We start from the raw sequence: 26,542 nt of genomic DNA, 5'->3' as shown, positions 1-26,542 counted from the left end.
TCAGGTGACCATACGTTCCGTTTTGAACGGGACCGTCCCGTTTTTAGATAGCCTGTCCCGTTGTCCCCAAGTAAAATTTCGGGACGACGAAATGTCCTGCATGTAACAATTTACAAACAAGTATATTAGGGATACAATTCTAGGAAACAATTTATTATAAAAGGGCAGAAGGAATACCCGCCACTTCCGTAAAAAGATAAAACAATAATTACCAGCAACATAATAAAACAAAAATAGATCACAATAATCGATACTGTAACATGTACGACGGGTAGGCACCTATGCGTCGTAAAATAACTTCTGTAATTGGAGATAATTCAGATTTTGTGAACAAGTATTTGGACACACTCAAAATGTAAATAAATTATCTGATCAAATTATAGACTTATAATGAAAATGATATTTTCAGGCGTTTCTCATGTGTGTGACTATAATCCAGGATTCGGACCTCACATAATAATAAAAGAGTTTCTGCTTAGTAAAAAAGCTTCTTTTCATCTCACCAACATATGTCTCTAGTGAAGTTCTAGTGATTCAAGAATAATGTTTAAAAATTGGTTCATATATATATAGAACTTCCAAGAATTTGAGTAGTGTGGTTGTCAATATTGGGTAGAATTGGTGAATGTTACACGTGTGTAAAGTGGTCACTTAAACCAGCCTATGACGGTCGTCAGCCTCGTAAATGCCCAGACTTCCATATTCTTCTTCATCTTTGATGAAATGTCAAAAAAAAAAAAAAAATCTATTTTTCTATTCATAGCCAAGAATTCCATTCTTATTTGAAAGCAAACCCACTTATACTTACTAAAATTTGTTCATCAGAAAAAAATAAAACAATAATTTTTTCATATTTATATTATTCATTACTCTTATTTTATTTTCCAACATTCCTTTTTTTATTAATGCATAAAAACTATGAAAAAATACTTGTTTTCTTAAATATACATAAAAATTGGTAGATGTCCCATTTTGAGGACAGTAATGGTTAGTTTAGTCACACGTCATATAACATTTATATATGAAATCAGTAGTGTTAATATAATATAATATAAGGGGGAGTTTGTGTAAACAAACGCTTTGTTTATACTATGTGTAAAATTGTTTATTTTTTTACCTTAATATGACGTAATTTTTTTTTAAATCAATTTTTAAGCAAAATCCATCTTAATATTCCCGATCTTATGTGAAAAATGTTAATGATGTGTAAACTACTCACAAATATACTATGCATAAATAAATACATGTTTCTCAAGATTTGTCAGTTTTTGTTGTTGTAAAAATAGTGTTGAACGAGACGTGTTTGGACTTGAAATGTCGACGATGACGTATATTTATTTTTAAATTACACAAAAAATAGACAGAAAATTTGCTTCCCTTAAAAATAGAACATCTAACCCCTTATGCACCCAAATATTGCACCTTAAAGGAGAAGATAAAGGAATTAGCATCCTGTAAAGAAGTGACTGAATTTTTACATAACAAAAAAATATTGCTAATATTTTTTATATTTAAAGCATACTAATTAAGTTAATTCCTTGCGGTTAGTCATTTTTACTTTTTAAATTTTTTTAGTTATGGTAGTAATGCTGTTATAGTGGTTGTCCTGAAGAAGAGACGGGTACGTCACCAAACGGGTTAACAAAATTTCAGTGAGTGGTTATATACTTACATTCCTAACATTTTTTGTAAAAAAAAGACAAAAATTCAAATGTTCGTTTATTCTAAATCTTAAATCTGAAGTAATCCACCGATCGCTTTGAATTTTTGACACAATGTTGCTCAAAAATATGCGCTTTTATATTCCACCTGTGACAAGTTTTTTTACTTGTGAAATTTTAAAACACTCTTTTACCGCAATGGCAGCACCAACTGTTTAAGACAAGCAAAACATCCAATACTTAACATTACTCAAAGCGGACAGCGTGCTTTTTGATAACTACTGTCATATAGCATTTTTAATTGTATTCTTGTTTCATAGGTTTTTTTTATATATTTATTGTTGCTTCATAAGCACAGCAAATAAAAAATGTGTGTTTTCTACTTGATTCCTTTTCCATTAAACCTGGCTGAGCCATAGCAACGCGTAGCTGGGTGATGCTAGTCTTTAGATAAAATCCAATCGGTAAAAAGCTAAAATAAATATGGGAATGATAATAAAAATCAGCAGTTTTTTTTTATTACAATCACCGTATTTACTCATTTCAATGTTAATGCGTTCTTCAATTGAACTTTTTTCTACTTGAATTTTGAAATCGATATTTCTATTTCAAGATTCAAGTATTTCATAGCCCAAGAGTAAAAATTAAAGTAGAAGGGCACTATCTCGTCAGGTGTTTCTTTGTTTTAAAAGTAAATATTCAAAATTACAGTTGTTCTATTAATTTAAGCTGGAATTCATCTGTAGGCGGAAGAAAACTTATTTTTCGTACCTTTAAATAAACATAGTTACTATACATGTATACAATATTTTGAGTCGTTCATGACATTAAGGCGGGATAATTAATAGCCCACAACTTAATTTTTATCAAACCTTGGTAACATTTAATGTAATTGAATTTTTTACTCAAAACACCTTTTTTGTATTGAAAAAACTGATATGTATAAGGTTTTGAAAAGAAAAGAGTTTATTGAAAGGTGAGGAGTTAATTTTTTTTTATTAAAAAAAAGTGGCCCTTGCGCAGCCGGTTGCGTACTGATGATTAAAAAACACATTACTCAAATTTCGAAAAGTTCTATGTATGCTTCAATTTAAAAGATCGACATCAATAATATGGTTGAAATTAGTAAAAAATATATTAGTAGAAACCTTCGGTAAATGGCCAGAAATCCATACTTATCACCTTTAGACACGCTTAAAATATTGTGAAAAAATATTAAGTTCGATAGTCCAAACACCAAATGTAGTATTGAAATAAAGGTTAAAAAAATATATGGTGAAAGTATTATTAAAATTTAAAACATTTACTTCTTGGTTAGTCATTTTAACTTTTTATTTTATTTTTAATATTAGCAATGTTAGTGTATAACCACTTACCGAGATTTTTGTCTACCGGTTTCGAAACGTTCTCGTCTCTTCGTCAGGACTATCACTACAACAGCTAATACTATGGTAGTGACGGGTAGTATTGTTTGCATGCTGTTGTAGTGATTGTCCTGACGAAGAGACGGGTGAATATCGTTGCGTGGTTATATATGTTACTAACATTACTTTTCGTCAGGACAAACTAACATTAACTAACTAAATTTCGTCCGCCTCCGTAGTGTAATGGTCAGCACGCCCGGCTACCGTTCTGGAGGTCCTGGGTTCGATTCCCAGGGGGGGTCAAATAAATATAAGTGATTTTTTCACTGTAATATTTATTCAATATTACCCTGGACTGGTACCTGAAGCGGAGGGCTGATCACCTTTCCTTCATGTGTAAACGATCAAGATAACACTACGTTCATATGAAGCAGTGCCCTATGCACCATTGGGGTGCGGATAAGAGTTTTATTATTATTTTATTTTATTATAACATTACTTACATGTTTGTAAAGAATAATATGGTTTGAGAATAAAAACCAGATAAATGCCTAGACTTCGATATTCCCACCTTTAGACACGCTCAAAAAATTGTGAAAAAACATTAAGTTCGATAGTCCGAACACCAAATTTCGTATTCAAATAATGGTTAAAAAAAACAATATTGTTCAAGAATTATAACCTCATTATTGTACATTTGTACCACTTCGTCTGGTAACGGGAATATTTTCTACAGCCTACGCAACTATACCGTCGCACTGTTGTAGGGCCACGGATATAAAAGGGATTAATCATTTCTCTCGCTTCATTTTTTGTATCGCAATGTACCGAACATCCCCTTGACCAAGTGTCGCCACACTGGGAATTTACTGTTAGCACGAAAAGTGTTATATTTTCAGTGTGAACTGATAAGAACAGGTTTTGAACAAAATCAAAGGTGCTTTGGTCTGTTTATACACACATTTATGTACTCAGTGTGTACTTCTTACTAAATTACTGTAAAATATACTGTTCATCTTGTGTCTCGCTGTAAACCACAGAGTAATTTCATTCGTTCAATAGACCACGCATTTAAATCAATCTACATGATATAAATATGATATGAAATTTCGCTGGTTAAATGCCAAAGTGTCACAACGAAAAAATAAACTCTTCATTACAAAAATGGTATCTAAATCGTCAACATTTTCATATTCGAAAAAGACACCCATGGATGGTTCTAGCGTTAGACATGTCATTTCATTTAGAATCGTGGGTGTCTTTTTCGAATATGAAAATGTTGACGATTTAGATACCATTTTTGGTAAAAAGAGTTTAATTTTATTTTGCGTTGTGGCCCTTTGACATTTAACCTACGATGTGTGCGGCAAAACGTTAAATGATGTTCGAATGGTGGTGTAAGGAAATAAGGCAAGGCTGACATAAGCATTATCTATAAAATGAAGAAAGGTGTGTTGCGATGGTTTGGGCATATGAATCGAATGAGCAAAATAATGAATCGTAAAATAAATGTATGAGGCTAATGAAGCTGCAAATAGAAGTAAAGGAAGACTGGAGAAAAATGTGCTTTATGAAGATTCTCAAATATTTGGGCGTGGACAGGTCAGGAGTCGAAATAATCGCTTGGTTTGTTTGAGGAGATGCATGAATGTGGAATAGGCGAATAATATTTGCAAAGACAGAGTGGTGTGGCTTTCTATCCTCTCTGCCTGCCCCTACGGCGAGCGGCGTGTCAGTCATATGAAGTTTAAAATCTTCAGCTTTCGCCTGAATTTAGTCGCCGAATTCAGATATATTTATTTATATGAAATATAGGTACGTTTGATAATATGTTTTCCAATCAATTACATATTTACTATAGGGCTTCTTTTAACCCCTAGAACACTAAACTATCGTAAAAATTACTACGGCAAAATGACGATTCCTAGAAAAAACAATGTTCGCGTCGTTTCTGCGCCCCCTGTTACACAGTGCCGTCCTAATGTACCTTTATTTTTTTTTCATTATAACATAATGTTTTAAACCCAAAGAATGTTACTTTTACTCCTAAAATAAAAAAAAAAAAGTTTTTGATTGTCTCCCGTTTTATTTCTATGTATTTTTTTTACGAATATTTAGTAACAACGTCACTCGTAGGATAGTTTAGTAATCTTGGGTTGAGGAAATCCTTCTCTATGCAATTACCTCAGCCTCATTCAATTTGATCACATGTATTAGAAAATTGATGAACACGAATGTCACTTTTATCGGGTTTCCTTTCCTCGTTAACTCGACTACAGTTACCCCCATATTGATATTCAATCATGTACCGGAAACCGGAAACTGAATCTTCATATCTATTTCCAGTGATTGAATCGATTACCTGGAATGGGCAATTAGCGACTAATGATCTACGTAAAACCGAATTCTAACTACATTTATTCATCATTTAATATAAGTAATATGGGGTTTTCAATTCAAATTGGACTTTTTAATAACAAAATGGGACACTCAATAAATCAAATTGGACCTTTTACAATCAAAATAGACGTTATATTGTAATTAATAAAATGTTAGAATTAAAAAATATATATTCTATTAGTACTAAATATATATATATATATATATATATATATATATATATATATATATATATATATATATATATATATATATATATATATATATATATATATATATATATATATATTTATGTATATTTATATTGCCCACATATTTTATTATTAAGAACAAGTGCGTTAGTCGTAGACGTCAACAAATAGCCCGCCGCCAATAATTTAGCAATGTCGCCAATATTAAAATAATTCCATCGTTTCCGTGACGTCATTCATTACCAACTTACGAAAACAGCGTTTTCACGAAGGCGAATTTTCCAAAAGAAAATTATGAATGAAAATATTGATTATATCGGCTGTTATAAACACAAAACGAGTCTTACACAATCCTTTATAGGTTTAGTATATTAAATTAGATATTCCTACCGAGTGATAAACCCCATTGGAATATCGACTGCTTTCAAACAAACGGCTTCATCCTCTAGAGAAATCAAAACAAATTAACAGAATCAATTTATTTATTGTAACTGCAGACAGTTATTAGAATTCCACATTGAATTGTTGGGTAATATGTCCAAAACTAAACAAGGTTTATTGGATTGAATTCTACATTTATTTATGTATATCGCTCACTCCTTTCAAAAACGTCATAAATCAAAAAACTTGATTTTTTAGGAGAACGTTTTTAAAGTTTAAAAATATAATACAATGTATTAAAAATAAATATCAAGCCACTTATTGAACTTTTAACTGTACAACAGATCTTTTTAGGTAAAACCAAAAGGTTTTTTTCTCCATTTGAAAAATATTTAGTATATTTAAAAAAATTATGAAACAATACCTTTTCTTCAAAATGCAAAAACAACACTTTCTGCCCTGTGGCCGGTAAATATTAAGTTAAAAATATGCAGCTTTTGCTGGGATATAGTACATTTTCTGGGCATTCCGAAAACATGCATAACTGAAGATTGACGATTTTTGATTTATGACGTTCTTGAAAGGAGTGAGCGATATGTCAATACGTGTCGCGTTTCGTCTTTTTAAGACATTATCAAACACCCATCGATTGAAACACGAGTGTTTGATAATGTCGTAAAAATACGAAATGCGTTACGTATTCACATATACATAAATAAATGTAGAATTCAATCCAATAAACCTTGTTTAATTTTGGACATATTACCCGAGAATATTTTTTTTTGTGGAACGAGAAGAAAAACTAACTGAAGAAGAAAAGTTAAATAAATAAACAAAAAAATGCAACCGTAGTATGCATCGCTCACTACTCAGGTCGGCTGTGTACTGTGCAGTATATCCACAGTATTCAGGGTCAGTGTGTCACGTGTGGCGACCATTCCTCGTCGTAGCGGGAATCAGTAATACCAGTTGGCGGCAGATTACTTCCTTTGCATTAAAACTCCGATTAAACTAATTGCGGTCGCGTATAAACTTGATCATGAATATTGCAATTATCTCATATTACATAGGAAATAATTAGAAAGCAGATAGATCGACCGTCCCGTCCATCGGTTTGGACATGGTAAACGAATGACTGAGAAAAGAACGGTAAACATATCGCAGTCATACAGGAGAAAGTGACCAAGTGCATTTTTTACAAAAACGTGATCATTAACTATTTGATATCTTACTAGCTTAATATTGCCCTGAAAAAAATCCCAAAGGATTTTAAACTTGGAAGTATAATATATTGATTTGTTAAAAATTACTAACTGCATTGATGTTTATTTTCTTGCGAAGCAAAAGTGACTCAAAAGTGGGGCCTCCTGAACATTTTACGTTTTGGTAGTTGGTCACTTTCTCCTGTACGACTACGATATATATGAGGCGAGTGTAGTTGGAAATGGAAGTAGAGGAAGACCGAAAAAAATTTAAAAATTACCTTGCGTCAAAGAGGTGCTAGGCAAAAATCTATATTCGCAGTATTTTTACATAATGCAAACTATGCCATGTTTTCCGCGGCTTCACGTGTTATAGCCAATGCTTTTGTAAGTATAGATTGATTTTATATATTGTTATCCACCTGTCTGTACTTTCTCAGCATTTCTTATCCATGTTATAATGGATGAATTTAAACTTTGTGTTTCACTCTCTCTCGCTGCTCGCTGATAGGGTGTGAAGGAGACGTATATTTAACAGTGCTTACTATTTGTTATTTTATTATTTTTTTATGTTTAAGACTTTTTATTTCTCTATTAGTGTATTCATTAGTGTATTTTTATATTAGATACTGTATACTTATATGTATTATGTTAAAGGCATTAGCCGTTCAATTAATAAATATGATAAATTTGTTTCTTGGATTCAAATGCTTTATTAGACCAAATAATATAATGTATGACAGATGTTCAAATGGTGATATAAGGAAAGAATAAGCATTATCGATCAAATAAAGAAAGGTGTGTTGAGATGGTTAGGGCATGTGAATCGAATGAGTGAAAAAAGAAGAGTAAAATAAATTTATGAGGCAATTTTTTTTAAATTACCTAACGTCCAAGTGACTCTGAAATCTAGCCACGGCTTATGCAACACCGCTTATCATGACCCTAATCAGGCTTCAACTTTTTAAGTTTCATAGCCTATGCCTACTCGTGAGTGTATTTACTCTTTATGTTTAAAGTTACTATAATTTCATGTAATTCATAAGTGAAAATTCTAGGCAAAAACACTCGCTTTATGAGGCTAATAATAATAATGAAATATTTATACAAATTGATCTAATTTCATTAATTGATTCGGCAGTCATTTTGTGGTAAAATGTACCCATTTTTAATTTAAGTTTTACTTAGTAAATACTACTATTTATTCTGCATCATTTTCAAATGCCTTATTCAAAATGATGCGGAATACATCGAAACACGTGCCACAATAGATTTAAAGAAACAGTGGTATTTACTATGTTAAACATAATTTACAAAATGGATAGATTTTACCACAAAGTGACTGCCGAATCAATTAATGAAATTAGATAAAATTGGTTAAATATTTCGTTATTATTCAATTATAATTATTTTAGGTAACATATCTATATTTTCTACTTATGTTGTTAACACGCATATATTAAAACTAATTTGGATGTAACCAAAATTCAGTTTCCGGCCCTAATGCCACTAATGTGCCGATGATAATCAAGTTAGATTTCCAAATTCCTATGCTATTAGTTGTCACATTTCACATGTGAGTAAGGAGGTCACAGGAAATCGTGTATTATTTACACGATTTATGGAATTATCAGAAAAATGTATTCATTGAAAAATCATTTCTCCGTAATATTAAAATAATTCTAAAAATATACAGGCATAATACAAATTTTAAAAAGTAATTACGTACACATAAAATAGCGTAAAACCTACATCTGTAATTTGGGTAAGGTTAGGTTAGGCTAGTAGAATAACGACTTCTTTAAAATAAGTCGTTACATAACTCGATTTTTGGATTCGGTTATTTAACTTTTTGTTGACATCTCAACATAGACGAAGAAAAATATATGGGAGACCGGTCAAAGGCTGGTTAAGTGGTCACTGTACACACGTGCAACATTCACCAATCTACCCATGATTGTGAACCACACTACTCAAAAATTTAAACTCCTACATACGAGTATATTATTAATCTCATGACGCAGTACATATGAGTTCACCAGAGCCATCTTTGATTACATTTAGAAAGCTTTTATTAAGCAGTAGCCCTTTTATTTGTATCGTATAGAAATATTAGATGGAAAACCTTTGTGTACGAGTATCTAAGATCAGTTTTAAAAATAGTTAAAAGTTCTCTCAGTTCAAACATTCAATAAAAACAAAAAATACGTAAAATCTAGAGAATATTGTAATGCCTTAAAACAATGTATTATTTCATTTTCAGAAATGAAAATATCCCCCTTTACCAAATAAATTCTCATCAGTCAAATGGTTAAAGTAAGTCTTTACTTAATTCGGTTTTTGGATTCGATTATTTAAAACTTATCATATCAGTTTTGCTATCTTAAAGCTTTTCACGTCAATCAGTCAACAAATTAACTATTGTAATTTTATGAATTGATTCGGCAGTCACTTTGTGGTAAAATCTATCCATTTTTAATTAATGTTTTGCTTAGTAAATACCACTATTTCTTAAAATCTACTGTGACACGTGTTTCGATGCATTCCGCATCATTTTCAAACACCATACGGTGTTTGAAAATGATGCGGAATGCATCGAAACACGTGTCACAGTAGATTTTAAGAAATAGTGGTATTTACTAAGCAAAACATTAATATTGTAATTTTGTATTTTTGACAATTTGTCATCGAAAATTTAAGCTGAAAGAAATATTATAAACCTAGAAAAAGTGAAGAACCCCTTCTCGATGGAGTAACTGAAAAAGTAAATTTCCCATTAGTCACATCTTTAGTCATGTAAATATTTGCCATTTAATTTATGTAAGTATGTACAAATTGACTGCGCAGATAAACTGTTTAGGAATTTAATCATGTTTTGGGTTTATTGCTCTCGTAATAACCTAGGAAAAAAGTATGTTTTATCATTCAGCTTTAATCTTCTCGGTCAATGCGATTTGTAGCCGTGACCTGGTCTGTGAATCTGCGCAAAACTTAGGTTATCCTTGATCTAGTTTGAACTTCAGAAAGTCTCTACAGATATTGCCGGAAATGTAGTTTCCTTCTGAAAAGCTCACGGCTCTATTTATATCTACCATTGTAATGAAAATGGAAGTTTGAATTGGGAAAATGGCGTCTCGTACATTGAAAAGAAATGAACAATTATAAAACAGCAAAGAAAAAAAGTATTCCTTTTTAAGATTATCATAACTGAATAAATGACATTTCAATAAATATGGATTTAAGTTTTATTCTCGAAGCTAAAACGTTGATAATGTGTAATAAACCGTATGCCTCCATGGTGTAATGGTAAGCGTGTTTAGCTACCGTGCTGGAGGTCCCGGGTTTTAGTGATTTTACACTATAATATTTATTTCATATTACCCTGGACTGGTCCTGAAGCGCAGGAGTGATCACCTTGCCTTCATGAAGGTAACGATCAAGATAACACTGCATCAATACGGTGCAGTGCCCTATGCACCATTAGATGCGGATAAGGGTTAGAAGAAGAATAAACCTATGTTATAATATTTTTTTACTAGGAAGTGGGAAAAAGTTAGAATAGACAAAAAGTGATCAAAAATGTATTTATTAATGTAATATTCAGTTTCAAATTAAGATGAAACATTTATCTAACAGATCTGTCAAATAAGAACTTGAATATGAAATAATATACTAACATTGCATATAATGCATGCATCTTTCAAAAATTAATGCACTATGGATGTATAATAATGGGCAGAAAGGTAAACGCTATACAAGTGTATAAAGTGATCACTCAAGCCAGCCAAATGCTCGTAAGCTCTAGGTTGCTCAGACTTTCATCTTCTTTAGTATTAAATCGATAGATGATTCATCTCAAGTTGAGACACCTATAATATTGATATATCATTCGTAGGGTGAATAATCCAGTCTTTGTCATTCATTTGACGCATTGTTTTTGTAGTGCCTGTCTTATATGCCAATAACACTGACCAACAATTTATCAACTTTTATTTTGTAACTGGCATGAAAATACCTGATATTTATGCACTTTGCATAGCTGAATTCAAAAATGAAAGCAAAAAAAAAATTAGCACGTCAGATTTTTTAGTTATGGATATTTTTAATTCTGATATTGACTAATGATTATCTTATTATTTATGTACAATATTTATAAAAATATAATGCTATCGTATTCAATATTAATAAGTTAATATATTTCCACTGTTACTCCATAATTATCGATACTTTTTTGAAACCCTTAGACCTTAGACTAAAACATGTCTTGATACCAACCACTATTTCGGTTTCAACGTATGGGGTTCCATACAAACAATAATATGACTGTAACATCAAAACTTGACGTGATACAAGCTTGTCACCAAAATCAGTCATCAAAATTTCAGTTACAAAATCATTGTTGGCCAGTGTCATCATAAAAGCATTTGAAAAAAATCATTGCTTATTGAAATTAATTTTTAATAATTTCGTTAAATTTTCATATAAAAATTTGACTTTGTTGGATGCAGAAAATAATCCTATCAAAAACAATCTTTCGTTTATTAATTAGTATACCTAATTCTTGCTTTGCTTTCTTATGCCTAATGTTATCAACGGATCTACTGCTCTATCTTTTATTTTCATTTTCCATTTCATGTTTTTCTTGCTAATGTCGCTTCCACGACCAATGTCAAGAGTGTATTTTTTACATTACGAACATTATTTTTAGAAATAGATGATTAAAAACGTCACATCACTGAGCACTCAGTAAGGATACGTTCGTATAATTTGTAGTGTGTTTATATACATACGTAGATAATTAAATAAAGTAAATAAAAAATACTCGGGTGATATACTTTACACAGTCATTAAACTTTTCAGCATCGATTAACACAATGTTTAAATACAATTGTAAAAAAATATACACGTAGTGAAAGCAGATTAGGACGAGTAACGGTGTTATTGTTTCATTGTATAAAGTATAATTGCAGAAAGGTAAAAGCCATCATCCGCGAAATAAAACAATTTTCCGGTGCGCGGTGTTAATTTTATAAAAGCACGCCGTTTTCTCGTATTTAGTTGGAGTTGTTTACTTTATCCATGAAATTTCTTTTCTAAACTACAAAATGCCTACAGACATTTTACAAAATGTATATTGTAAAATATCTGTAAATTGGCCTCAGAGCGCTTTTGCATTTCGCTCACTCCTTTCAACAACGTCATGTATCAAAAATCGTCAATTCTCAGTTGTGCATGTTTTCGGAATGCCAAGAAAATGTACTATCCCAGCAATAGCGGCATATATTTATCTAATATTAACCCGCTACAGGGCAGAAAGTGTTGTTTTTTGCATTTTGAAGAAAAGGTATTGTTTATTTATTTTTTTAAATATACTAAATATTTTTCAAATGGATAAAAAACATTCAGATTTTACCTAAAACGATATGTTGCACAGTATAAAGTTCAATAAGTGGCTTGATATTTATTTTTAATAGATTTTATTATATTCTTAAACTTAAAAAACGATCTCCTGAAAAATCAAGTTTTTTGATATATGACGTTGTTGAAAGGAGTGAGCGATTTATCATATGACGTGGGTAGGTTCCACTAAACCTACTAATTTTTGTTGTTAGTTATTTTTTAAAATACTCCATTTTTAATAAATCGTACAACGAACGATTCTTATTACATTGGAGACAATACACTAGATGAGACTGAAGGCTCTTTTGCATACCAGGAAACCATTTGGATAGTCATGCTATTATAATCACCCATTGACCTTTACTCAATGTTGAAACAATACGTGACACTATATTATATTTAAAACTAATTAACCAATAACCATTACGCCGCTACCCACAGGGTTAGGCAGAGATAATAGAACCCCATACTGTGTTATCAAACATTCTTTACCTTTTTCATCATCTATCGATTATTCCAACTTCTGGCCTGACTACTTTGAAGTATTTGAAACATTTGATCATGCCAAGTTTCCTCGATCTTTTTTTAAACATTGATTTTATTATTACGTACTTTGAATAAATTATGATAGGTGTTTGAATGGTGGTATAAGAAAAGAATGCTAGGCAGAGACATACGCACTATCGATAAAATTAAGAAAGGTGTGTGATTATGATCTGACGACTTTCAAGTTTTTATTAAATAAATACTTGATCACGCCAAGTTTTGCTCGGTCTTTCTCTGCTTCTATTTCCAACTGAATCCACTCATAAATTTATTTTACTGTTTTTTTCCTCGTTCATTCTTTCCACTTGACCAAACCATCGTAACACACCTTTATTAATTTGATCGATACTGCTCATTTCAGCTTTGCATTAATTCCTTATTTCACCATTAGACTATCTATCATACATCCTTTGCTGCACATTCGTCTGAGGGAATCTATTATTTAAATATTTGACACCTTAGCGCTTCCCACGGGTAGAACAAACTCTAAACAAAGTTCCTATATTATCGTTCATTTATTTTTTGACATCTCATCAAAGATGAAGAAGAATATGGAAGTCTGGGCATTTACAGGGCTGACGACCGTCATAGGCTGGTTTAAGTGATCACTTTACACACGTGTAACATTCACCAATTCTACCCATTATTGACAACCACACTACTCAAATTCTTGGAAGTTCTATATATATGAACCAATTTAGAAACTTTGTTCTTGAATCACTAGAACTTCACTAGAGACATCTATTGGTGAGATGTAAAGAAATGTTCATTAAAATGGTTGACCTTGAATATGGAGATTTTGATGTGTTCTACTTGTCATTGCCAGCGCTGAGATCGCCTACATTGTAAGTCGATGTATACTTATACTGTGTTGTATCTTGATGACTTGAGCTTTGATCTTTCCCTTTTCCCCTTTTCCTGCCTCCCATCCTTCTTCCAGGTATTTTCACAAATTTAAAAGTTTGGAAATTTGTAATCGGAATAGTATTTTACAAATTTTGTAAGTCATTTATGTGAATGACTTGATTGATGTTACTTTTCTGTAAATGCCCAAATAAACAAAAAAAAAATTATTCAACAGGAAGGCACTATGGGGTGTTACAGGAAGATGCCGTGGCTTAGTCTGGTGGTGATCAGTTGGATAGCTTTACTCGTGTCGGCGCAGGACTATCCCGTCTCATCGAGAAGAGATCACCTTTCACCGAAAATTGGCGTTGGTAAGCATTAAATCATACCCAATACAAACTACTGATGATTTTTATAATTTATGTTTCACTGGTAAGTACTGAATGTAAGGATATGTAAAGGAATATTAAAGACTTTAAAACATAGTTTTATGTGCAGTGGAAGTTGGTTATTACGCGGATTTGCGGGCGGTGCATCTGATCACGAATTGCCCAAAATTATGAATATTTTTTCACAACATTTTGAGTGTGTCCAAATACTTGTTCACAAAATCTGGATTATCTCCAATTACAGGAGTTATTTTCATATAATTTTTTGACATCTCATCAAAGATGAAGAAGAATATGGAAGTCTGGGCATTTACGGGGCTGACGACCGTCATAGGCTGGTTTAAGTGATCACTTTACACACGTGTAACATTCACCAATTCTACCCATTATTGACAACCACACTACTCAAATTCTTGGAAGTTCTATATATATGAACCAATTTAGAAACCTTGTTCTTGAATCACTAGAACTTCACTCGAGACATCTATTGGTGAGATGTAAAGAAGCTTTTTTTTTAAGCAGAAACTCTTATATTAGTATGTGAGATCCGAATCCTGGATTATAATCACACACATGAGAAACGCCAGAAAATACCATTTTAATTTTTATTATTAAGCTTATAATATTTTTTCGTTGAAGAACAAAACATTTTATAATTTTCTTTATTATTTTTATACATTTTATAAAATATAAATAAAAATCATAACACAATCACTTAGAAAAACTGTAATCTCTTCTTTTTTTGTTGTTGTTGAAAATAGTCTTTTTTAATCACGAATTATCCAGAATTTTTTTTTAAGAACAAAACATTTTTAAATTTTCTTCATTATTTTTTAAAAACATTTTTATGAAATATAAATAAAAATCATAACCCAATCACTTTACAAAAAAAAACAGTAATCTCTTGCTGTTTTTTTCTAAATGATCTTTATTTGTGAAAAGATTTTTTTAAGGAAACTAACTCTATGATTTTGAACAATATTTATTATTTATTATATCAGACACTAGATTATTCACCCAATGGATGAGATGTCAATATTATAGGTATCTCAACTTGAGATGAAACATCTATCGTTCCTCTTTATATGAATGAAGATGGAAGTCTGAGCATCCCAGGGCTTACGACCTGGTATTAGGCTGGCTTAAGCGTATCATCCATATTTCCAAACGTGTCAAAAATCGTACCGGCATGTGAAAAGTTCTGAGACCATTGCATATATACAGGTTTCATGAATTAATACATTATGGATGTTTTACTAGGATTGTCAATACTACGAACTCTTGCAATGCTTTTTCTCTTTTTCATCATATTTCGACAAGATCCTGTTCGTAAAAGGCGAATAAACTTTGCCGCCGAAAAGATTTGGCAAATGGAGCAGTAAACCATTTATGTTTTTCCCATAAACTCCCATAACTATTTATTATTATAAACTACATAAACTATTTCCCATAGTACTCACTACGACCTGGCATTTGGCTGGCTTAAGCGATCACTGTATACACTTGTGTAACGTTCACCATTATTTTTGTAATTTAAGTTTTTACTTAGTAAATATCACGGTATCTTAAAATCTATTGTCACACGAGCTCACCATTCTGCTCATTATTAAACATCCATAAAACTTAGTTAATTAGTTAAACGTAGTCCTGGGAAAAACATAAATGGTTTACTGCTCCATTTGCCAAATCTTTTCGGCGGCAAAGTTTATTCGCCTTTACGAACAGGATCTTGTCGAAATATGATAAAAAAAAGAGAAAATACTATTACGAGAGTTCGTAGTATTGACAATCCTAGTCATCTTGTCATTAAAATGAGACATCAAGTGTGTGACTGTGTCTCAAAAGACGTCTGTTTGACTAATAATGTCACATATACGTAAACATTATGATTAACTATTTTACGAAGTATTATTTCCCAATTTTCTCAGAATGACTCCATAAAATAAAGGAAATCAAATAATAATAATTATAGGCGTAATCATACATTAAAGAATATGAGCTTTTTATTCATATGTACTTGTTGACTTGTATTTTATTTTTATTTTTTGTACATACTTACTGATAATTAGTATTTTTATTTATTTCAAATCATATTACACACAATAATCGTTCACAATAATTTTCAGTTGTGCATGTTTTCGGAATGGCCAGAAAATGTACTATATCCCAGCAAAAGCGGCATATTTTTAACTTAATATTTACCCGCTACAGGGCAGAAAGTGTTGTTTTTGCATTTTGAAGAATAGGTATTGTGTAATTATGTTTTTTTTTTTAAATATACTGAATATTTTTCAAATGGAGAAAAAACCTTCAGGTTTTACCTAAAAAGATCTGATGCACAGTAAAAAGTTCAATAAGTGGCTTGATATTTATTTTTAATACATTTTATTATATTTTTAAACTTTAAAAACGATCACCTGAATTTTTTTTTTAAATATGACGTTGTTGAAAGGAGTGAAAGATATATAATATTCCCGATGAGTAATTTCCCTTTTCATTCTGGGACATGGGATTAAGGTTGACTTAACTGAAAAACAAATAAGAAAGTTACAAAAAAGAAAAAAAAAACAAAACTAACACAGAGCAAAATATAAAACAATAAACGGGTATAGTAAATAGGAATAAAAAACAAAAATGTAAGTAGCATAAAGTAAGTATTATAAAATAAAGTATTTGAAAGTAGTTAGGCCAGAAGTCGGAATAATCATGCATGAATGCATGAATGCAAAAGAGGGGAAGAATATTTGTAAACACAGAGTGGTATCCTCTCTGTCTAGAGCCGCTAGTGCACTACACGGAATTTTACCGTCCAGCAGTCCAGTTTTGAAAAATAAAAGCGACTACGACAGTTTAGCGTGATCGAATTTACGCGCAACGTGTTCTCTCATCGATCAAGAGCACCGATCCGAAGAAAGATGGACAAAAGCACAAGCCAATCCAAGCCAATCATCGTTTTATCACGCTAACTGAAATGCCGGACGGTAAAATTCCGTGTTGTGCACAAACGCCCTACCCCTGCCAGGAAGCGGTGTTATGGTTAGTTTTGTTTTTTAAAGTAGAAATATTAACCATTGGAAGAATGGTGAAGTTTTGAGTGACCTGCCTACAGTTGAATACAGAATATATTTTCTTGTGTTAAAAAAAATCATCCCATGTAGAAATTTTTAGAAAATATGCAAAAAATACTTCATTTAATTTTTTTATTACTTTACAAATACGTATGACTAAAATTTTCAAAACGTTTGAAAAAATGCCAAGAATTACAATATACAATAAAAACGAAAAACTTTTTTTTTAACACAGCTTACAGGTCTTTATAAAATATTTTCAAACAAAATAATAATTATCTACTACTCTCAGAAGATAATTATACTACTCTCAGAAGAATGTGTAACAAAACGATGTATGATAGATGTACGAATAGTGAAATAAGAAAGGAATGCAAAGCTGAGATAAGCATTATCGATAAAATTAAGAAAGGTGTGTTGAGATGGTTTGGACATGTAGAACGAATGAGTGAGGAAAGAACGGTAAAACAAATTTATGAGGCGAATGTTAGCGGGAAAAGAAGCAGAGGAAGACCGAGAAAAACATGGCACGATCAGGTATGCCAAATACTTGAAAGTGGTCTGGTTAGGAGTCGTAACAATCGGCGGGTATGTATGAGGAGATGCATGAACGTGGAAGAGGCGAAGAATGTTTGCAAGGACAGAGTGGTGTGGCGCTCTATTCTCTCTGCCTACCCCTGCGGGGAAGCGGCGTGATGGTTAGTTAGTTAGTTAGTTTTATAATAATTATAAATTCGCATGAAATCGATACATAAATTCCCCTTAAGGCCCAGTATTCGTTAAGTCGCAACTTAATTTTCTCTAAATCCAGGTAACATTTTACGTAATTGATTTTTTTCTTAAAACACCGATTTTGCATTGAAAAAATAAGTTTTTCTTCGACATAATTATATGGTTTTGAAAAGAAAACAGTTATTGAAAGGTAAGGACTTAAAAATATATATATGTTTAAAATTTTTTTATTAAAAAAAAATCTAATTTAATTTTTTTTAAATCGTACATGAACAGACATGTGACCTCTCCGGTGGAACGAATTCTGTGCCTGCGAATATTCCCTTAACAAGTGGAATTCGGTGGGAAGATTGTTCATTGAAAATAATGTAATTATTATTTCATAATGTGTTCATTTGTATATGAAGCAAATACCACATTATAAAGATTTCTTTTAAACTTCTTTTATTTGTGAAAAGATATATTGGCCACGATAAATAAAATACATAGATAGCCAGTGACTGCAATTAATCATATGAAAAACCAGTAGTTTCATATGTGATTGTCTCTCTAACTGGAAGATATGGTGATTTGAATCATCAGGAATGGATTCACACAATCTTATTTTTGTGAAACTTGCTTGTATTTAGATACTAATGCATATAGTATAAATGTCTAAATATAAATATACGTATTTTTAAATTTATTGTGTTTAATATAAATCAAGGTACAAATTAACATGTTAAATGATAGTATATAACAGGCAGGTGCTGTGGGGTAGTTGGGTAGACGCTCGATTGCGAAACTGGCGTCGTGGGTTCGATTCCCGCCAATTGCAAAATGAATTCAAGAAGATTTATTTTCAATTGGTCTGGGTGTTTGTGATGTATTTTTCACATTTACCTTCCTTATCCTTACTATCCTACCTGCAGACAAGCATCTAAAATAGACGCTTTGCGGGTTATACCTTTAAGTAAAAAAAAGAAATCAGTAATGACTTACCTGCTGGCGTTTAGGTAGGGAGTACACATTAATTATAATTTGTTAGGTAAATCACAAAATATAATCAAAATTATAAATAAAAAACATTTACATATAAATAATATTACATCATAATTAGCAATATGACAATGACTATAGCCTTTCCCTATTGTCCATGTTCCCACTGATAAAAAATAAGAAAAACCTTCTACCCACTCTTCATCTTTCAACCTTGTCTAAAGGAACTGTAAAATTAATATAAACTTCACAAACAGTATAAACTATACTCCATAATGATGCGAATACTACAAAACAAAATCAATTATTTTTTGGACAATTTAAGAATTTAAATACAATTATATACTAAAACTAAAGCCATATTTTTTTGCATCCAAACAAAAATTTATTAACACATTGTTTGTGGGCGCTTTTTTGATCAACCCCGACTGATTAGTATACTAATCACAAGTAACTGCAAACCCAACTCCGAACTGCACAATGTTTTTTGGCGTCTCACGCTGTATCAAAAGTGAGAAAATAGAACGCTTATAAGCGTCTCCCGCTCTCTACCAACAGGATGTTAAAGAAGCTTTTTAGCTTTTTCTAGCAAACAATGTGTTAGTTTGATTGCTATAATTTTATAACTTTTAGGACCTGTCATTCCTTTTAACGGAGACTTCAAGGAGCAGAGTACGGGACTGGAATTCACCTATCACGACCATGAGGAGATGACAAGATTCCTTAGAGCTACAAGCGCCAGATACCCCAACCTTACTGCCCTTTATTCCATTGGGAAATCTGTGCAAGGTAATATCAATGATGTTTTTATTGCTCAAGTACACTTTTATTCATTCACTAACATAAAATTAACGTAAAGGTATTATTAAATTATCTAGCCCGAGATGCTATCTTCAAACAAATGCTTTTTGAAATCACATAACGTCCAAATGACTCCTTAGTATTGCAACACTTCTTTTCCGGTTCCTATTTACGCTACAACTTCTTTAATATATATCTATTCCTGTTTGTGACAGGGTTTACGCTTTGTTATTAATATTACTATTATTTCATATAGTTCTTGAGTGACAAATTGTAGGCAAAAACACTCATTATCTCATTAAAGTCATGAAAATATATAATAATAATATAATAAAACCCTTATCCGCATCCCAATGGTGCATAGGGCACTGCGTCATATAAACGCAGCGTTATCTTGATCGTTTTACACATGAAGGAAAGGTGATCAGCCCTCCGCTTCAGGTACCAGTCTAGGGTAATATTAAATAAATATTACAGTGAAAAAATCACTTATATTTATTTTACCCCCCTTGGGAATCGAACCCGGGATCTCCAGAACGGTAGCCGAGCGTGCTGACCATTACACTACGGAGGCGGACATGAAAATATATATTTCAATGATTCCAAGTTAGCGATGAAGTTACTAAGCTGTATGATTTTACTTGTGATAGGATATGAGTTTACCTTTTTACTAGGTTTAAACTATCTTACCTAATACTTCAGTGTGAATGCGTTTGAAGGCATGTGAGTAAAACCGCAACTAGTTAAAAACCATTTTTATCAGTTTGTAATGAAGTATTTTTAATGGCCACAGCTTCGACTTAAAGGACCTTGGAATATATCTATACTAGCTTTAAAAATTTATTCAATCATTCAACCTCTTAAAATAATTCGTTTCAGCGTTATGGTTGAAATTTTCAACGGAGTACATAGGTGTATGCCTAGTACGGCATGATGGATTATTAAAATTTAATAATGGCAATAAATTCATCAAAATAACCCTAACCTAAATTTGCAGGTCGAGAGCTGTGGGTGATGGTTGTCTCAGCATCACCGTATGAACACATGATTGGTAAACCTGACGTTAAATATGTTGGGAACATTCATGGGAACGAGGCTGTTGGGAAAGAACTGTTGCTTCATATGATCCAGGTAGGTACCGGCTTAATAAACCATACAAAACATTGAATTAAAATCAGCAAAAATGTTCTGAACTGATTGTTATATGATAATTTTTTCCTACCCCTTTTCAAAGTATGCAACACAACTATTAGAGTCTAATATTATAAAAGTGTTTTTTATTATTTACGACTTGTAACAGAAACAAGATAATAAAAGTGTAATAAACATTTAGTCATACATATGACAAGTTTTTGAACACGAGGTTTACGAAGAGATATTGTTACTTCCCCCTGTGTAAACTGTTTCCGTGAATATATTCCTTTAAAAAGTGATAAATAAAATACACTACTAGTTGCATAGCTGTTGATATACTCACAAAATATGTTTCTGGTACTCTGCTACCATAACAGCCACTATTGCGTCGAGAAATGTTACATAAGAAAGCATTTAGCAAATGGAGAATTTGATTTGTAAAATATGAAAAATCTAATATATTGCCTATCTACCCGAGTAACATTTTTGGTCGCAGTTGGCTGATGCGTTCGCAAAACATTTAAAAATGTGATTCGTGACCATACCAACCTCCACTGAAACCAAAAATGTTACAATGCTACCCATGTAACATTTAGTTAACCACTAGTTTATTTGAGAAAGTAAAATTTTTTGTGATTTTTCAGTACTTGGTGACCTCGTATGAAACAGACAACTATATCAAGTGGCTCCTGGATAACACTCGCATTCATATTTTGCCATCTTTGAATCCTGATGGTTATGCGGTGAGCAAGGAAGGACAATGTGATGGCGGACTTGGAAGGTATTTATTTAATTGATTTTTATGTTTATCTACTTTTGTAGTGGTAAGCCTGTTTGGCTACCATTTGGAGATCCCGGGTTCGATTTCCAGGATGGTCAAAATAGATATAAGTGATTCTCACTCTCACATTTACAAAATATAACCCTGGACTGATATAAGAAGAGTAGGACTGGTCACCTTGCCTTCATGCAATTTATGACCAAGACAACAGTGTATTGAATACGATGGAGTGCCCTATCATTAGGTGTGAATGAGGGTAAGAAGAAGTGTTTTTGTAGACAAAGGTGTAGTGGCATATTAAAGTAGATGCTTGACTGCGAAACTGATATCGCGGGCTCCATTTTGAATTAGATTAAATTGAATTAGATGGAATACTGCATTTATTAATAAAAAAATACCTTAGCCATTTGTGACGACAATAATAATATTAACTGTCATTGTTGAGAGCGGCCTTCATACAGTACAAAAGCAATTGCTAAAGATAATAAAATACTATGACACTCCTTTCAGATATAACGCCAGAGGATTTGATTTGAATCGCAATTTCCCGGACTACTTTAAGCAGAACAATAAGAAAGCCCAGCCGGAAACCGAGGCCGTTAAAGAATGGATAAGCAAGATACAGTTTGTCCTGTCCGGATCACTGCACGGAGGAGCGCTGGTTGCCAGTTACCCCTTTGATAACACTCCCAACTCTAGTAGGTTTTCTTTTGATTAAGAGAATTTTAACTGACTTGTAGGGGTATTTAGTAGTGCTGTTAATATTTTAACTTGTAACACAAAGTTCAGACAAAAAATAATACTGTTTGGTTCTCCTATATCTTACCCTCATCCAGTTAAAATCCTATTTTTTCTTGTATACCAATGCATCAAAAGCTTATGTATTATACATGACCTTTATTTTATTAGAACTTGTGTTAACGGTTAAAATCTTGTGACATGCTAAATCATTAAAAAAAATTAACCCTAGTAATTGTTTTGATAATTGTTTGATTATTTGCAATTTTTTTCGATTTCTGACCAATTTCGATGGAAAAACATCATTCTCTTCTCTCAATAGATTGAAATAATTTAGCCATAAAATAAATTGATAGTTCAAAGATGGTACTAAATAACTATGGAATGAAAGGTTGTGGATGTTGTAAAGATTTTCATTATTTTAAAAATTAGTTGTTCAATGTGTTTTGAGAATTGGCGTATTGTTTTGATAAATCCACAAAAGTCAAAATTTTATAACATAATTATATTGCATCTTTGTTTACAAATCCAGATTAGCTTGAAAAGTAATAAGTAGATTCCATGTTCCATTACAGGTCATACAACCATCCTAAAACAGCCAAGAGAATTCTTTATTTTGACCAGAATCTGTGATTTCATAATTTAAAATGGCAGCCCATAGTATATTCCTCTTTATAATTTAATAAGTTTTCTAAATTTACAGAAATTGATTGGTTCACGTTCACGCATATTATATTTGATTGGCACTGCAACATTTCTAATGTATGTGCTTCTGGTACAAAATTGATTTCTGTGTTGTGAGATATGAAATAATTTTAATAATATATTTCTCGGTAATGATATTATGTCAATTATAAACTTTCATATGAAAAAAAACCCGTCTATCAAGTTTTATAACACTATTAATTATTCTTGCACTTATTAATTTTATTGAATTACATGCAACTCAATATCAAAGGAATTTGTCGTTCTTCTGCATTATGCTCGGGTAAGATGTAAATCCTATAAATTATTAGACATATTAGTGGATTATATTTTGATTGAAATCCTATGTTATTGAACACAAGGCATATATAAAAAGACAAGGAGAACAAATTAAATGATGACGCGTTAATCTAATGCAGTGATTTATGCTGTATTGAGTAGAAATAAGTGAAAATATCAAGAGTTGTGAAACCGCTAAAGAGCGGAAAAGTGTGGACCATAAACAAACATAATAAAACTTGGTTATGATGAGATATTGTTTACAACAACATCAAATTTTAGTTTATGTAACGCACAATAAGCTGCAAGATATGTAAATATGTATATATTCTGTATTACTGTATACGTATTGCTACATCTATTATTCAGTTGAAAAATTATTATTTTAATTAATTCAACCATCAGGATGTACAAATACTTCAATAACTTGTAGTATTTCAAAGACAAATAAATATTTATATTTTTTAAATTGGATTAGATAATTTGATGTCTTTGCTCTGGCTTATTTCGAAAGATACTCTTATCTGATTATTCAAATTTACATGTCCCTTGGGAGCAGTCTTCCAAAGTTATTCTTCATCACCCTCGCTGACACCGGACGATGATGTGTTCAAGCACCTCTCGCTCATCTACTCCAACAACCATGGTAAGATGTCCAGGGGAATCTCTTGCAAGTCGGGATATCAGAATTTCGAGAATGGCATCACCAATGGAGCGGCGTGGTATCCCCTGACAGGTAAATTTATTCCCACCACATTTGGCAATCTACTTAATCTCTTGATTATTCAGGATGACAAGAAAAAAACAACAAAACAAAATTAAGAGGGATAAAAACATTACCAACATTGGCAACATTGGGCCAGGTACCATGGCGTAGTTGGGTTCTATCCAACTACGCCATCTATGCTCGAATGCAAAACTGGTTTCGCGGGTTAGATTCCCGCCAATTGCAAAATAAATTTAAGAAAGATTTATTGAAAGATAATTGGTCTGGGTGTTTGTGATGTATTTTTCACATGAACCTTTTCTATCCTTACTATCCTACCTGCAGACAAGCCTTATAAAGTAGAGGCTTTGTGGGTTATTATTTTTTTTTATTATAAAAAAAAATATAGGGCTACTATTGTATTCCTAATTTACGTTTTACTTGGTAAATACAACTATTTGAAATAGTGGTAATTACCAAGTAAAACATAATTTAAAAATGGATAGATATTACTACAATGTGACTGACGAATCAATAATTGAGACTATTGTTTATTATTTAGACAATTAAATAATTATAAAATTTTTAAAAAATTATAAAAATTATTTTTACATTTTTTATCTTAATTTTCGATACCATCTTATACCTATATGAACCTACAAATGATTTAAAAGCACCCTCCCTTTAAATGCAAATTCAATATTATTTATTATTTTTCTGATTGTGCCGCTTCACTCTGATGGTTGGCAATCATCACAGCAATTTTTACTTGTTGACTTTACATCAACTAAGTATTACAGTGGAATCATTCTCTCATGTTTTTAAGCCTTTCTTTCTTTTTCCTATGCTGTGTCAATTCAATTTTTATAATTCAACTTTACTAATTTAAGGTGGAATGCAGGACTATAACTACGTCTGGTATGGATGTATGGAAGTCACATTAGAATTGTCTTGTTGCAAATTCCCTCCGGCGCATGAATTACCAAAGTATTGGCAAGATAATAAAGCCGTAAGTAGCAATTACTTCAACCAAATGCTTCAAAATATGTATCTATTTCAAGTAACAAAACCGTAATATACTTTTGTTTTGCAGTCTCTTATCAAGTTCCTATCGGAAGCTCACCGAGGTGTGCAAGGGTTTGTGATGGATGAGAACGGCAACCCAGTGGAGAAGGCATACCTGAACATCAAGGGAAGAGATGTTAGATTCCAAACTACCAAGTACGGTGAATTCTGGAGGGTATTGTTGCCCGGAGTATACAAGTTAGAGGTGTGTAATATGTATATTACAGTCTTCTTCATTCATTCTTGAAACCCTAATCCACACCCGATGGTGTATAGGGCACTGCATCTTATAAACGCAGTGTTATCTGGATCGTTAATATATGAAGGAAAAGTCATCTGCCTTCCGCTTCAAGTACCAGTCCAGGGTAATATTGAATAAATATAAAAGTGAAAAAATCTTTTATGCTTATAATTTGATCCCCCCTGGGATTCAATCCCAGAACCTCCGGTACGGTAGCCGAGCATACTGGTCATTGCACTTCGGAAGAGGATTATGGTAGATACTTATTAAAGTACTTACATATCGGAATATTTCTCTTAATTCTTATTTAATTAGTCAAAATTTATTCAAAATTGTTTGTCAGACCAGTGTTCCAAAGAAAATAATGTTAATTTATTATGTTGGCTGTTTGCTTTTAAGATTAACGCAAATGGATTTGCACCGAAAGAAGTGGACTTCATGGTTGTCGACAATCATCCTACATTATTAAATGTCACCTTACATTCAGCCAAGGTAAGTTTTTAAACTATATATATGGATAAAAATACATTGTATGAATGAATTGGAAAATAATAATTGATGATCAATTTTTATAGGACTACAATGAAATTTTATTTACGGTAATCTAGTTTTTTGTACATTTTTTATGGATCTAATTTTATAAACATATTATTTGTAAGTAAAGAGGCTACGCTAAAAGAAATATGAAAATGTGATCTTTGAGCAATAATTGGCAAAATGGTGAACGTAACGTGAGTATATAAAGTGATCACCGTATAGCTCGACACTGGCTAAACACCCAAGATCGCCATAAAAAAGAAGAAGAAGAAGTGATCACTTAAGCTAGCCAAATGCCTGGTTTTATGACTAGGCTTATGCCCTGAGATGCTCAGACTTCCACCTTCTTTCGTATGAAAACGATATATGCTTCTCAAGTTGAAACACCTATTATAAT

At 32.0% G+C, this 26,542-nt stretch overlaps 1 protein-coding gene across 2 annotated transcripts in view; it reads left to right on the top strand.

Moving 5' to 3' along the window:
* LOC148306300 (carboxypeptidase D-like) overlaps positions 1-26,542 on the top strand; it is a 40,016-nt gene that overhangs the window by 5,682 nt on the left and 7,792 nt on the right. For both annotated transcript variants that reach the window (XM_088265221.1, XM_088265222.1), the window contains exons 2-10: positions 14,227-14,362; positions 19,792-19,947; positions 20,957-21,090; positions 21,738-21,874; positions 22,385-22,572; positions 24,156-24,332; positions 25,193-25,311; positions 25,396-25,572; positions 26,008-26,100. In XM_088265221.1, coding sequence (XP_088121347.1) covers positions 14,236-14,362; positions 19,792-19,947; positions 20,957-21,090; positions 21,738-21,874; positions 22,385-22,572; positions 24,156-24,332; positions 25,193-25,311; positions 25,396-25,572; positions 26,008-26,100 — 1,308 coding nt within the window. In that variant the 5' untranslated portion in view covers positions 14,227-14,235. The remainder of the gene's footprint in view (positions 1-14,226; positions 14,363-19,791; positions 19,948-20,956; positions 21,091-21,737; positions 21,875-22,384; positions 22,573-24,155; positions 24,333-25,192; positions 25,312-25,395; positions 25,573-26,007; positions 26,101-26,542) is intronic.

Source organism: Brachycentrus maculatus, unplaced genomic scaffold (assembly GCF_059751285.1).
Source record: "Brachycentrus maculatus isolate JH-2025_06_01 unplaced genomic scaffold, ASM5975128v1 h1tg000244l, whole genome shotgun sequence".
In the NCBI taxonomy this organism is placed as follows: domain Eukaryota; kingdom Metazoa; phylum Arthropoda; class Insecta; order Trichoptera; family Brachycentridae; genus Brachycentrus; species Brachycentrus maculatus.
Note: the sequence above shows the minus strand (reverse complement) of the source record. Positions and strands in the feature narration are given on the sequence as shown.